The following is a 14,147-nucleotide window of genomic DNA, read 5'->3' as shown; positions in this document are numbered from 1 at the left end:
TTGATGATTCGCATCATGTCCGCAATCTCTTTTGATATGTGATTTGTAATATGACCTTTAGGCCTGTATATTCTGGCGTTGGCATGGGGTAACCTCCCCACCTTATAAACTTTTTCTTATCAGAAATAAAAAAAAAGTTTCTCATTTGTGAGTAACTTGTACTGTGGATGGAGATAGAGAAGCTGAAAGAAAACTACTAAAGAATCATCCATTCAAGTGAAAAAGATTGTAGTGGCCTTAGAACTATGGTGTCCACATTACCACAAGGTTTTTCACCAAAAAGAGCTAAGTAACAACTATTTGTGGACTAGTTTGATGAGAAAATATCGAGATAATCCCGAGTTTGAGGAAATTTGAAATGAAGGATATTTATTAAGTTGGTTCTCGGAAAATCTCGAACGGATCATTTGTACTTACTTCAAAAAGGAAGTGCGTGAATATTATTTTGTCCATAACTCTCTGCATATTAACAAGGGTGACGGCAGCGAGAGATTCCTTCGATGCACACCCACGAGCCGAAGGAAAGCGTTTTTGCTTGCGTGGGATTCTGTTTCATATTTGAAAGTTGCCATTCATCTCTCTCTCTCTCTCGCGCGCAGGGCCATCTTCACAACCAAGAAGAGAGAGAAATGGGAGACTTTGACGGTTCATTGCGTCGTGGAGTGTAGGTGAGGATACAATTGGGTCAGGGATCAGCTGCTCAGGTGACTAGAAACATGCTCAAGGAGGAGGGTCTTGGTGCATTCTATAAGGTAATGCTTTTCCGTACTGTTTGAAGCTTCAACGTGACATTTTTTAAATGACAGGTCTTCTGAGGAACCTATGCTTTCGCGATCGATCTTCATGGAATCTTCACGTGGTGTTCTTTCTTCCAGGAAACGAAAACATCAGGCTAGAATAATAAGTGGAGTTGTCAAAGAAATACTGATCCGTTGGTTAGCTTCGAGGAATGACCAGTTAAGATGGCCAGTGAGTATTGTTGGTTGTTGCCATCGAGAGTCAGCTATATACGTTGAGCAGGAGCACAATGCGGCTTCACTTTTGAAACTTCACATGCTGCAACAGGTCCCAAAAGAGTGATTGCTTTGATATTTCAAATCTGATTTGTCGCTGGCTAGCAAGAAAGTAAATCTGGTTTTACTATAATGCTCATCGAAGTAGCACTCGACGATAAACGGAATATCAAATCACTGACTGGGGACAAGAGAAGGAAAACTAACATGCTCCCTTTTTTTTTCCTTTAGAATTGAGGATTGCAATAGATTTGGAACTTTTGTGGAGAAGAAATTGAAGTTAAAATGTAAATAAATTGGGCGCATTTATTATATCGTTAATTTTCTTGCATTTTACGGAGGTGAATATTACCCATACCGAAAGGATGTTTATTAGGTTAATTACCGATGTAAAAATTGGTTTACACATTTACTGTTGGATATTGATATGTGTAAGAATTCGATTGTATTATTATTTCCAAGTACACAATGTCAAATATCCAACGGTACGCGTGTAAAAACTTTGCTACACTGACGCGCGGGCGGTGGACCTAACAATTATCTACACTAAAAACATAACAATTATCTACACTAAAAATATTATTTGACCCGCATATAGAATTTACTAATAAGGCTTATTTTCTTCCCGTTAACTGTAAATCTGCTGCAAATTTTTTTCTGAGTTGTAAATATTATCATTCAATAGATATTTCCTTCTCTCTCTCTTTTTTTTTTTATCACATCTCATATAATTAACGTTACTAATGATCTTAAATTTCAAACACTAATGATAAGTAAAAAAAACTACATTCGTGAATGTGACCATGCAGATTGCAATTTACTAGAAAAGGAAGAATATCTAGTTAACTAGGACCTCAAAATGGTTCTATTCGATCCATTGTATCGGAGGTTGTGTTCCTTTCTGCTTTTTTTCGGACTAATTCCCTTTTGCTTTTTTTCGGGCTTCTTCTCATTCTTCTTTGGCACCTACGGTAGAGATCGGAGGTATTTGGCCCTCAGAAGGGATTTGAGTTTTAGATCCTCGGGAAATCCTGGAAAGTGCCTACACCTAATGACTTAAACTGCTGTTCCCATTTCCTCGCTTACCCATTATGAAAAGGTACGCCGTTAGAGTGAGTACGCTTTACTACGACAGTGAAGGAAAAGAAGGAGTAGGAGTAGGAGCTAACCACTCAAAGCACTGAGTGTTAAATACTAGTAATAACAAACAGTAAAGATCACTTTATGTAATGCAGTAGCACACCTTTTCTCTATTTGGATCTCATAAAGATCGTGTTTCATGCTCTTCAGACAAATGTTTCAAGCATAAGTTCATAAAAAAAAAGCAGCATTCCTAAACTTGAATAACACTGGATACCTTCATGACGACACGTTAATTCAACAAACAATTAAATCCACAAGACTGCGTCATCGACACTGAACCGTTGCTGTGTCAATAGAGAAGCTATTTCTCAGAACATATTCGTCGGCCTTCTAACTTTCAGAATCTCAAAAAGAGTTTGCTTTAATCTTATTTGGAGACAGCCAAGAACATAACCTCCAATACCTTGCAATCATTCCTTTGCCCTGTAAACGGAGCACCCGTCAACATTCCTAGCGACTGTGAGGTTGTATATATTTGACCCAGGAGGTAGCTTCTAATACAAGTAAAACATAAGTGGTGAAAGTTGATTTCAAGTTTCAGATTACAACGTATATCTAGACTTACCTGCTCATGTAAGAGTCGTCCTCTGTATTGACAAGTATAGCTTCACCACTTTCAATGAAAGCTGGTACCTGTAAATGTGCACGAAATTGTACCAGTACACAGCACTCAGTCTCTGCATTCTTAAAGTACCTCAGCAGTGTTCATAAACAAATTCCCAGGAAGATAATGGACAACATCTTGAACAGATGATGGCTAACTCAAGAATTGATGCTGGACAGCTCAGAAAAACTCAGTTTCACGAAATATGAGGGCTTTGGTAATATTCAGGAAGCCTACAGAACTGACTATGTTCGGTTTGATCAATGTGCATCACAGGATACTTGCAACCAATGACACCTTTTACCAGCAGCATGCCACCCATTTCCCTGCTTTGGTTGCTCCCTGTTCTTTCAAATGCCAGAAAAATTTATTTTGAAGTTTAGACATGCACTTACTACTTTGATGAATATATGAAGCCATCCCCAATGAGTATGCATCAACTTCCTTTTGTAGAATCTGTATTTTATTTTTTTGGCACTGCTGTGTAATAGTTCGGTTCAGGTAATTGCTTATCTAGAGTTTGTCAAAATTTCCAGGTGCATGTGCATTGAGTCTATTTACTACTCACACAAACTTGTTGCAATGCAAGCAATAATTAGCACATCGGATAGAATATTTAGCAATTTAAAAGCATCAAAACAGAATACTTAACATCATGAACAAACTACGGGAAATTAGAAATAAAACCATCTTCTGTAGCTCATTTATTGAAAAGAATACAAGATGAAGGTCATCCCTACTCACTTTCACCGTCAGACCATTGTCCAGTAAAGCCCTTTTCTCCCTGCATATGAAAGCTTTTTTCTTCTCAGCCAGATCCATCATCAACAGGGAAAAAAATCAACAATGGAAAGAATATATGCCGCCAAAAAGTCTTGAAAGAATAGATCAGCATAAACCATACAAAATCCTAGTCACCAATCACCTGACGAGTGTTGAAATTATAGAAACTTGAAGCATGCTGGTCACGTTGGTACTTGCCAATATTGTTTTATAGTTCTCGCGATAGAAAGATTGACAATTCAGCACTACCACGTGTCATTAACAAAGCTAGCAAGAGTCACCATTACGAAATAAAGAAATAAATAGTCAACAGCATGACTGTAATTTTATAGGATGTTCCTAAGGAGAAGATTATAACTTGCGGTGAGATGCATGGCACAAGCCGCACAACCCAATCAAAATAACACTGGCCTAAAATTTGACAACTGCATAATTAAAAAGGAGAACCTTGGAAGACATCGATGTTGAAAAGTAAGATTTGTTAATTTTCCTCAGATTTCATATCTAGATGTAACAATTAAACATAATCATTCTATTTCCCTCAGTACTTGACACACTCATGGCACTGTTTTTTTCCACTGGTCGTCTTTCTTAAATAGAAGCTAGTCAGGGTTTTTTCTTTTTTGTAATCAACATAAAAAGATAACAATCTCAAAGCTGCTAGCAGCATATACATGCATATAGTAGTGCTGTTCCAGGATATGCATGAGAAAAATCTTGTCCGAGACTGAAACAAGTTACATAGTTCATATAACATATACATGACAACAAGGAATAAAAAGGACAGGAAAGCACAATTAAACCAAACATACACAGGTGTAGCTGAAACCCCTTTCAATGGAGGTGGAGTATCCACAACAGTGCATATCACACGCTTGGGAACTGATCCTGACAACGGTATATCGTCAAAGAACCGCAACATGACCTTCATTTCCTCTGTCAGTGAAACATATCATGCCAACCTTAATTATAGATTAAGTAGCATGGAATAAGAAGAAGTGATTAGAAACCGTAATTTCCTCTTCTTGTTTGAGTGTATTTAAAATAGAAAAGAGTGGAGGGAAATAAAGTAAGAAAATGGACTAAAGAGGCTCCACCAATTCACATGTGTAGACAACATAAAAGGTAGTTGGCGGAATTTCCCTCTCATTTCCTCCCATTTTTGGGAGGCTGAGGCCCATGAGGAATTGGTTACCTCCCATTTTTCCTCTTTCCCACCAACTTTATTGAGAAAGCAAGAAATAAATTCCCTATGTTATCATTTTCCTTTAATTCCTTCCAATATTCTCAAAGCAAACGCGGAAGGTAATATTCTACGTACCTTTCAGGTAAACACCAGCTTTTCCAAACAAATCCCTTTTCACATCCACTTGCTCAAATGTCCGAGGGCTGATAATAAATGAAATTACATGTGGCATATACAAGGTGAAGACCTAGCTTTTACTAGAAAGAAAGGAGGGGGGTGGTGTAGCTTACTCTACCAAGGCGACTTCGTCCGCCATCGTGCACATGCATGTGTAGGACTTCTCCTCGACAAATACTTCTGGATCGGATGAAAGATAGAGAGAAAATTACTTCACTTTATTAAATACGCATTGAACAATACGAGTTCATTCTTCTCTTTTTGTATATTGGAGTTTTTTGAGAAGGTAAGACTAAAACGGCTTGCTATCAGCCCAATTAGGACTAATCTTGGTGATCTTGTCTACTCTTCAATGGCAAAATACTCTAAAGAGATTCAGTCACATGATTAACTATGGAAAAGAATTCTCATATAGGTCAACCTGTTCCACAATGAAACAACTCCAGGGTTCCAAATGCATCTTCAAATGTAAGTTCAGAGCTAAGGCTGACGAACGACTTAGGTGATTAATAATTGATCATACTCTCTATTTGGAGTGATCTGACAAGGCAAGCCTCAAATGATTTGCGATCGGCCCAACTAGGACATATGTGATGGCAGCATACTCTAATAGATTTAGTTTCATGATTTAACTATTAAAAAGAATCTTCCTATAGGGGATAAAATCCATCTTCAAATGCAAGATCGGAGTTAAGGCTGACGAATAAGTTAGGTGATTAAGTAGATTTAAAGCTTGCTTAGGTTTGCCGTGACATTTAGTGTTGGAGTTATTGTGCTTTACAGGGTTGTATACTCGTAAGGTAGCTCTAGTGTAAAGGGCATTTTGTTAGAAAAATCCTAAAAATGCTGCACTGAAGGTGCTTAATAAAGTGTTTGACAAGTAATGCTGTGAGGTGCTTATCTATTAGGAGTTCAATAGAACACACAATATAACTTTGCAAGACTAAATTTGTTTGTCCAATACTAAAAACAAAATTTTTATTAAAGGCTTTTAAGATTTAAAACCACTGAGGTCTGAAGAAACTTTCATATATGAAGAAGAGTAGTAAGTATAAGCTGCAAAAGCATCCACAGGTCGCTTCTTAATCACAACTTCTAAAGTAGAACACCCTTATTAAAGCACTACCAAATTCACTCAAGACTCCAGAAACCACAAACCTGAAGCTAGAAAACAAATCGATGTGACTAAACTTAATTACAATTTCGACCAAAAAAAATAATAAATTACAATATTAATTTAAGCTTTCTAAACTAATAAACAGGAAAAAAAATTTACAAAGGGTCTCTACTATTGACTAAATTATAATTCAGAAAAGGTAGAAAGAAGTGCCTGCTCTAATTTTAATATGGCAATGGTCGACTGGATCTGACTATGTCAGAGGAGGACAGTTCCACATCAAAACCCAAACATTTGTATGTTATAAACTTCTCTAATCTCTCTAAGTTAGGCTAATATTTGCATGAAAGGAAGGGGAAGATGGATGCGTACTTTCAATAGATTCATCTGTATTAAACCGTGCATTCGTTTTATTTCCACTCTCAACATCACGGAGCTCCACCTATGACAAGCAATCAATTTAGTGCAAACTCAAAAGCAACAAAGAAGAAATTAACATAAAGTGACCAGTAGAGAATGAACATAAAGACATTATACTGCGACCAGGCATTCAGAATCTTCATAGGAGCAACAGAAAAGAGTACATAACTTTCATTCAAGCAGTCAAAGATATTGCGGAAACAGCAATGATTATTACAACATTGGTTGATCAGCATAATACCTACCATAAAGAGTTTAAGATTGAAAAGTAGAAAGCCTTGGGCACCAGACAAAAAGGGAAATAAGGTTTTAAAATAAACATCAGGAAAAAAGACAGAGTCTCCTTTAAAGTTAAATCCATGAACATACACCCACCTAAAAGTTCTCCATGTTGAAGCTAGCTATAATAATCCTTGTCTAATTTTCCCTTTGGGTAATCAACTTGCACCAAGTGACAGCACCACTTTTGGCACAGACACGTCAAATAATGTCAACTTTTTGTTGCAAAACAAATTAATCCAGTACAAGTCCTCTTCCAGGTGATGATCAGTGGCCGTGTGAGGATGAAGTTCTTCGTTGCAACCTAGATCTGTCCTAGCTCAATGGTGAAAAGATGTAGATGCGCTAATTTCTCCTTCCCCGCCAAAATCCACTCAAGATACACAAGTGTTTGTTCATTCACTTAAGCAACTTCAAATGAACATCAGGATTTTAAGATTGCAAAATCAATAACCGAATGGTCCCGCATCACTAGCAAGCATCAGATAACATCAATCTGACCTGTACGGTTCTATGCCACTTGATCAAACGTTCCACGTACCCCATGTAATTAATGTCAAAACATTCTTGGACTAATTTGGGATAAAATTCTGAGAACAAAATCTCAAACATTTCACTAACAGTTATTTTTGCCTCTTGTAGACCAACCTTAATAAGCAACTGAGAAAATCAAGTATTGCCCTTTATACTTTTAGGAGTGCCTCAGTCAACCTCTACTATTTAAAAGGTCACAGTCAACCTCCTGAAGTTGTATTTTTTCCTCAATTTGGCTCAGAGCCTAGTTCCAATCCCACTCAAAGCCCGTGGCATAAAATGAGCAAATTCGATCCATGGGTAAGGCTAGAATACTTTGCATACTCCTTTTCTCTAGCTTATGACATTCAAAAATCACATGCTATTTTTTAAATCACTCCAAATTAGACGAAGAGGAGACATGTACTTCACTTTGGAAATTCTGTTGTAGAGAAAAGATGTTGTAAACATAACATGCCTCAGAATGTCATATTAGAAGCCAGGGTAAGAATTTTGGACCAAACTTAGATGAAATAAAATAATGAGTTGACTAAGACAAATTAAATCATAAGGGATTGAGATAGCCATGGAAGATCATAGGCCAAATGTAAACCGTGTGTTTGTTTCATAAAAAAGTAATGATTTGTTAATATATTTTCCTAAAAACAATTTTCTATATCGTTTAGAAATACTAGTCAAAGGAAAAAACTTTCATTATAAACAACAAATTTATGGTTAAACATTTTTGTTGATGCTGAAAATATTATTCCTTAATTTTTATAAGAAAAACAAGTGATCAATATTAGAAAAGTATTTTCCAAATTGTAGATTCTATGGGAAACATACACACCCTAACTGTAAAACAATTGATGCCAGAAAAACATCACAATATTCCAAAATAAATTGTGAAAGCATGTTGCAGAAACATGGACATTTGTTATAAAACCTGTATCATGGCAGATCCTCGGCCCTGTTGGTTATGATCAGCTTTCACAACCTAAACAAATGCATCTAACAATATTAGAGAAGTTATCGTGTTTAGACATGTTTAACAGGCAAAATTTAAAATGAATAGACTGAACCAACCTCGTAGAGACGACCTGAAATACACATCAGTGTACAGAGATGAGTGAAGTCCATCAGTATGTTGAAGTTAAACAAAAAGTGAAGCTATAATAGTCCATACAATCATGATGCAACCTTTTCTTTCAACAACATTGCCAGGTCTTACCTGCAATATTGAAGATGCGATTGGAAATGAATAAAGATACTACTGCACGAAAAATACCAAACTGAACAACATGATATGCTCACTCAATGCGCAAATCCTGATTTACTACTTAACAATCAAGTCCAAATATGAAACAGCTGATACTCATCAAACTGGCTACCCTGTATGCTGTTTGATGTTTGTTGGATATCCCTATCCAATTATTTGGAGGAATCTCTCACAGTCACACCAAACTTATCCTGCCGCATCTCGAATCTAACTATCTCAAAATTCGCCACCTGAAATGTCAAGTTCATCAACTGGGGACTCACCCTGTTGCGCAAAACCTACGAACCCATTTAAATAGACCGTCGACTCACTAATCTTGTTAGTAAGCATGTTCGGAGTACGAAATTCGACCAATGACCACAGTGCAGCCAGCATAGAGAAATCCTTGAGAATAAGAACAATTTACCCACAGAGGAATAATCCAATAATCACATAACAGCAAGGCCATATACGTAACTACCCAGGAACCCCTATTCGCATCTCCAATGAATGGAGCATAACATCAAACACATCACGCGCTCTCCAACCTCTTATCTCAACAACTCACGACCTCATACTTTAAAGAATGAAAAGTTGAAATCAAGACGCCCTGAGCATTACAAGACCCCAACTCAGCTGGGCTTTCAAGTAACAAAAAACCCATTGCGCCAAACTGTTCGCGCATCGAACGAACCGAAACTATCGCGAATTCCGACGCCAACCCAGCAAGATGGGGGAACCACGCAAGCCGAGCGCGTTAAGCTATCTGCTGAAAAACGAGTTCTTGCTAGCCTGCGCCAATGCGCGCGTGAAGAGGAACTTACGTCGGATCCGCGGACTTTGACGCCGCGTTGCTGGAGGACGGACCATGGGGAGTGAAAGAGAGGCCTGGCTGCGCCATCGCTCTCGAAAGATGGCGGAGGCGGCGGGTGCAACAGCGAGGATGCGACGGTCGTCGCCGCCGCCGCCGACGAGCGGGGAGCGGAGGAGGCAGCAGCGGCGAGCAGAGCTCGAGAGAGCCGCTTGCTCGCGAACGATGCGTTCATGGAGCGCGCAAAGCAGAGACACTACTCTCTCTCCCTCTCTCTCGATGCCGGGGGTTCTTGTGGGAGCCGCTATATTTTACCGAAATGTGTGTATACGTATATATACATACATACATACATATATATATATATATATATATATATGCGTGTGTATCGTGTTGATCCTACCATTAAAAACATTAATGAAATGCTGACGTGGCCGTTTAAGAACCATATCGATTTTTCACATATCAGGCCATAGTAATTGAACACGAATTATATTAACGTTATTTGCAAAGAAAATGAAGAAAAAAAAAAAAAGTTATTTCACCAACGGAGGATGGCGGGGTCGCCTTGTAATAGCCATTGGCGAGCCTCGTCGGGGCTTGGCAAAGAGAGAGAGAGCATGTAGTCCAAGCAAGGCTACGGCCCTCGCTGGCCTCGCCACTAGTTGGAGAGGGCCCGCAACCCTCGTATTCGCTTGAACGTCTTCCTTTTTTATCCTTTCTGTTCTGTGCAAGCGTTTGGGATGGTTTTACCCAAGTTAGCCCGGGAAAAGCCAAACCCATGACCGTTTTGGAGCTTGGGGTAGGTTTGCCTCGTGCCCAATGGGTTAAGGCACGGTATGTCGAAAAAAAAACGAAAAGAAAAAAATAATTAAAAATTCGAATTTTAATAAAAAGAAAAAAAGAAAAAAAATAATTAAAAATTAGAAGGTGAAAGAAGGAGAAAGGGGAAATGATTTTCTAATCATTTCCCCACTTTTGAAGGTGTTTTTTTTTTTCCATCGAGGGAAAATAGATTAGAAAAATTTGCCCGGATTAGGTTGTTAGATTTTAGTATTAGAATTAGTTTAGTTTCAATTAGATAGTACACAAATAGGTTAGAAATTTGCGATTTTCAATAGTTTAAATATATGAAAATTAGTTTCTTTAAAAAATTGAATTTAATTTGAACTAAGCTCATGAGAGTTGCTGCGTGTAGGGACGACAAATAGGTGGGTCATAAATGGGTTTAACCCAAATCCATCCATTTAACTCATATTAACCCATTTATTCCCTAAAGAATTTAGATAACCCACGCCCAACCCAGCCCACGTCCAACCCAAACCCACCCATTCGGGAGAGCCGCAACATGAATTAATGACATATAAACATATATATGTATAAATATATAAACATACATGTGTGTACATATTTACAAACATATATAAACCTACGTATGAAAAAAGTTCAAAAGCTGTTGCGTGGGGCAAGTGTTGACTTTTTCACAACTGCTTTTGTGTTATGCCACTGGCTCTTAAGGTTCATATTATGGATTGGACACATTTATTTTCTAAGGTTCCTTTCCTTGATTAGCTTGTTGAACGTCCTCATTTTGTTAGTATTGTTTACAACTGACTATAAATGTGCTTTCTTGAGAATTTCTTATGTGGCCCGCATGGATTTCGTGTCCTCGTTGCGAAAGAATAAGTACCCATTACCGGTTATTGCATTGCTGCTCCATGTTGACGGTCCACCATTCTGTCACATTTCCATCAGGTACGTGATGTATGTTGCTGCGGCATCATTTAAGTGGAAACTGATTATTTCATTGTTCTTAAGTCTACTTTCTTGTACCTATTCTCTTAATCGTGGACGTCGGCAGAAGATTCATGCAATAGAACAGGAACTACTTGTGTGCTCATTGATAGTATTGACTGCACTTTCGTCATACTTGTGTGCTCATTGATAGATTAGTGGTACTAGAACAATTATGTCACGTGGTGGTATGTAAGCATTTCAAGAAATTATGAATAGACAAATGAAATATCTTATGCGACTTCCAGGAGTTCACCCAAAGTGAAGGCACAACCGCTGATAGTGTACTAAAAAAGGATGATGCTAATGAAGGCAAACAACATAAAAAAAAAAAGTTAAACAGACTAATGAAGATAAATCTCGACAAAAGAGAAACTGCGATCACAAGTGAATAAATCTTAGTGTCACTTACTAATAAAATAAAGTCGACTTCTGCGTGCACTCAGACATGGGAAAAAGGATCACGAGCCTAGAAAAAATTCACATTGATCTGAAGCCCTAGGAAGCCCCTTCAAAAGTGGCAGCAAGCTCTCCGGGAGTTGCTTTCCCCATGGAGGATGTACGAATAATTTCTCCAGTACTCCGGCAGTCCTCAGTACATTTCTTATAGCTAAGAGTGCTTTATCCCCGACTTGAAATCTACTGATTTTGATCACCTTAAGTGACGATACGAAGCACCGAGGCGTGGGGTTGAATATTGCATCCACCGTTTCGGACTCCGAATGAATGCCCTGATTCATTGCATTCACGGGTTAGTTGATCAAATCTCATCAGTACAATCGTCTGGAAACAATAACAGCAGGACAATTTACATACCCGCGTAAAGCTCAGATGACTCAAGCGAGGACACTTATCGAGCATCGCAACAAGGAATCTAGATTCTAAGGGCAAACCATTAAACGCGTCCAATGCCAGCTCAGTGAGGTTAGAGAAGACCGGGAGAGACTTGAGAAGATCTGGTCTCTCGTGTAGAAACTGAATAAGAAGGCCGAAAGACATACGTTAACAGTGCCGTAACAAATACATTGTATGATCCAATACTGAAGCACTGAAGAGTATAACAATAAAAAGACACGTACCTCACCCACGTTATGTAGAGTAAGACGTTTCACACAAGAAAGATCCTTTAAGAGCTTATATCCATGGTAAGCAACATGATGATGAGGCCTTTCGCAGATGAACATATCAATGCGAGCCACAACCAGGGAGGACGAACTCGATATCGTATAGCGATCGATGAATTGCCCGCTATAAGTAAAGGACTCGATACGAGCTCCGTGGACACCTACATAGAAGGTGCTTTCCAAGTTCTTATAGAAGCTATCTTCGACTATGTCCAGCCTCAAAAGCTTGGGAGCAGAGATATGAAGAACCTTGAGTCTCCTCCACTTGCAGGCGATAAGAGACAACTCCTCAAGAGAAGGGCACGAGAGAAGCTTCTCTACTGAACTGTCGCCCCCAAAGTCGACCCACGCAAGAGTTAAGACCTTGAGGTTTTTCAGACAAACTAAAGCAGGGAGCCTCAGCTCATGCGACATGAATAGATGGAGCTCGATCAGCGTTTCGCAGTTGAAGACACAACTGGGCAACACGTATTCGAGCAATCCTCCGTGTCTGCGCACGTGGAGCTCCTCGACTCTGCGCCTCACTGCGGCTGTAATCCAAGCATCGATGCGAGATCTATCGAAATCTGTTTGGCTGGAGATGGAAAACCTTTTCAGGGGAAAGTCCTGGAGCAGCAATGCTCTGTCAACAAAGTTCACAAAGTGCGTCTGCCCCGGGAAATTGCGTTCTGAGGTATCGAGCCTAGGATTGTTCTTGGACAAGTACTCCCACCTTTTCGACAGCGTGCTCATTCTCACCACATCTTTCAGCCGGAGGAAACTTAGGACGTGCCAAAGAATCTTATCGTGCAAATCACACAACTGCGTGGAGCTGCGAACATCTTGCCCTTCATTTAAGTTCATCCATTGAGCTTTTTGAACCAGAGGCCTCACGTCCATGAGTTCCGCAACCTATCGCGTGTTTGTTCGGAGTGTAAACTGAATAAGCTTAGCGCGTTCCCTTTGACGATCGAGCGAGAATCAACAGCAAAAAAGGAAACAAATTCCCATGATAGGAATGGTTGAAGCTTAACAACGACAGTGAAACCCTAAGGCCAGAAAACAAAAGAAAAAGTTGTACCTTTTCCGGCGAGGGAATTGAAGCAAGTGGAGGAAGGAGAAGAACGAGCACAAAGCTCAACAAGTAAATACAAAGATATAGTAGATTCCTTTGTCAACGAGTACATTTAAAGAAGGCAAATCCTTGGAGGAAAATTCGTTTGTTATATTATTCAATGCCAGAGAGATAACAAACAAGATATTTCCCTTAATTATTTAGCAACTAATTATGCGCATTGGATTTGCGTGCCTGAGAATAAATTATGATTTATTATGATACTAAAGGTTGTCAAAACGATTCGAATCCCGGCGGCGTTAGGGATTCTTAAGCGTGACGTCGTGGTGGTGGGTCTGCGCTAGCACACCCCGGTTTACCTCCTCATTGTCGGCCGTGCGGGGGTTCCGGGTTACCAAAAAAAAAAAAAAAAAAAGGTTGTCAAAACGAGATTTCGATAAGTAAGAATGGTTTAGCTTGCCAAAGATAGGGAAGATTTTCATTTCAATTTGAAAAGTGTTGGGGATCTAAGAAATTATGATTTAAAGCGTTGGAGATTCATCTTAGATTTTATTTTCGATCTCGTCCCTCACTCGATGACATACCATCTTAATTTGCCATGCTTTTCATGAAATTTATGGGAAAAAGTTTTAAGTTCGAAACCTTATACTACAAAAAAACATGAATTTTGGACGGAAATTTGCGACGGAAATTTTTCGTCGCTAATTTGCGACAAACTTTGAGACAGATTTCTAATTCCGTCGCAAATTAGCGACGAAAATTTTCCGTCGCAAATTAGCGACGAAAATTTTCCGTCGCAAAATTCGTCATAAATTTGCGACGGAAAATTTTCGTCGCTAATTCCGTCCCAAATTAGCGACGACTAGTTTTT

The 14,147-nt window shown here is 39.0% G+C and overlaps 2 protein-coding genes across 5 annotated transcripts; both read right to left on the bottom strand.

Annotated features, from left to right (window-relative positions):
* Positions 1-2,234: 2,234 nt before the first annotated feature.
* Positions 2,235-9,648, bottom strand: LOC115670544 (uncharacterized). Of its 4 annotated transcripts, none has more exons than XM_056320063.1 (11): positions 9,318-9,648; positions 8,436-8,466; positions 8,322-8,335; positions 8,182-8,232; positions 6,396-6,465; positions 5,020-5,086; positions 4,865-4,932; positions 4,356-4,479; positions 3,505-3,544; positions 2,722-2,789; positions 2,235-2,647 (listed from the first exon to the last, which is right to left on the bottom strand). In XM_056320063.1, exons 1-11 carry the CDS (start codon positions 9,537-9,539, stop codon positions 2,524-2,526), a joined length of 879 nt encoding a protein of 292 aa, XP_056176038.1. In that variant the 5' UTR covers positions 9,540-9,648; the 3' UTR covers positions 2,235-2,523. The 4 variants fall into 4 exon arrangements, with proteins under 4 accessions (XP_056176038.1, XP_030447716.1, XP_056176039.1 ...); XM_030591856.2 differs by having other exon boundaries at positions 2,235-2,579; XM_056320064.1 differs by lacking the exon at positions 8,322-8,335 and having other exon boundaries at positions 8,422-8,466.
* A 1,911-nt stretch (positions 9,649-11,559) lies between these two features.
* On the bottom strand, positions 11,560-13,101 carry LOC115670340 (F-box protein At4g22280-like). Its single transcript, XM_030591597.2, has 3 exons — positions 12,178-13,101; positions 11,915-12,073; positions 11,560-11,829 (listed from the first exon to the last, which is right to left on the bottom strand). The coding sequence occupies exons 1-3, from the start codon at positions 13,099-13,101 to the stop codon at positions 11,560-11,562; spliced, it is 1,353 nt and encodes a 450-aa protein (XP_030447457.2).
* Positions 13,102-14,147: the final 1,046 nt, after the last annotated feature.

Source organism: Syzygium oleosum, unplaced genomic scaffold, assembly GCF_021117445.2.
Source record: "Syzygium oleosum isolate NSW1041296 unplaced genomic scaffold, Sole_v2.1 Sole_v2.19, whole genome shotgun sequence".
NCBI lineage: Eukaryota > Viridiplantae > Streptophyta > Magnoliopsida > Myrtales > Myrtaceae > Syzygium > Syzygium oleosum.
The sequence above is the reverse complement of the archived record's forward strand: the minus strand, read 5'-3'. Positions and strand labels throughout refer to the sequence as shown.

What these genes read in the sequence shown, in the direction of transcription:
- LOC115670544 (XM_056320064.1), bottom strand. Translation starts at nt 9,539, where the DNA reads ATGAACGCATCGTTCGCGAGCAAGCGGCTCTCTCGAGCTCTGCTCGCC. An exon ending in GAAAAGGTTGCATCATGATT is followed by an intron (nt 8,233 to 8,421) that starts GTATGGACTATT and finishes GCATTTGTTTAG; the next exon opens with GTTGTGAAAGCTGATCATAA. An exon ending in ACAATGGTCTGACGGTGAAA is followed by an intron (nt 2,790 to 3,504) that starts GTGAGTAGGGAT and finishes GCACATTTACAG; the next exon opens with GTACCAGCTTTCATTGAAAG.
- LOC115670340 (XM_030591597.2), bottom strand. Translation starts at nt 13,101, where the DNA reads ATGGACGTGAGGCCTCTGGTTCAAAAAGCTCAATGGATGAACTTAAAT. An exon ending in CTCTACATAACGTGGGTGAG is followed by an intron (nt 12,074 to 12,177) that starts GTACGTGTCTTT and finishes CTTCTTATTCAG; the next exon opens with TTTCTACACGAGAGACCAGA. An exon ending in GTCATCTGAGCTTTACGCGG is followed by an intron (nt 11,830 to 11,914) that starts GTATGTAAATTG and finishes GCAATGAATCAG; the next exon opens with GGCATTCATTCGGAGTCCGA.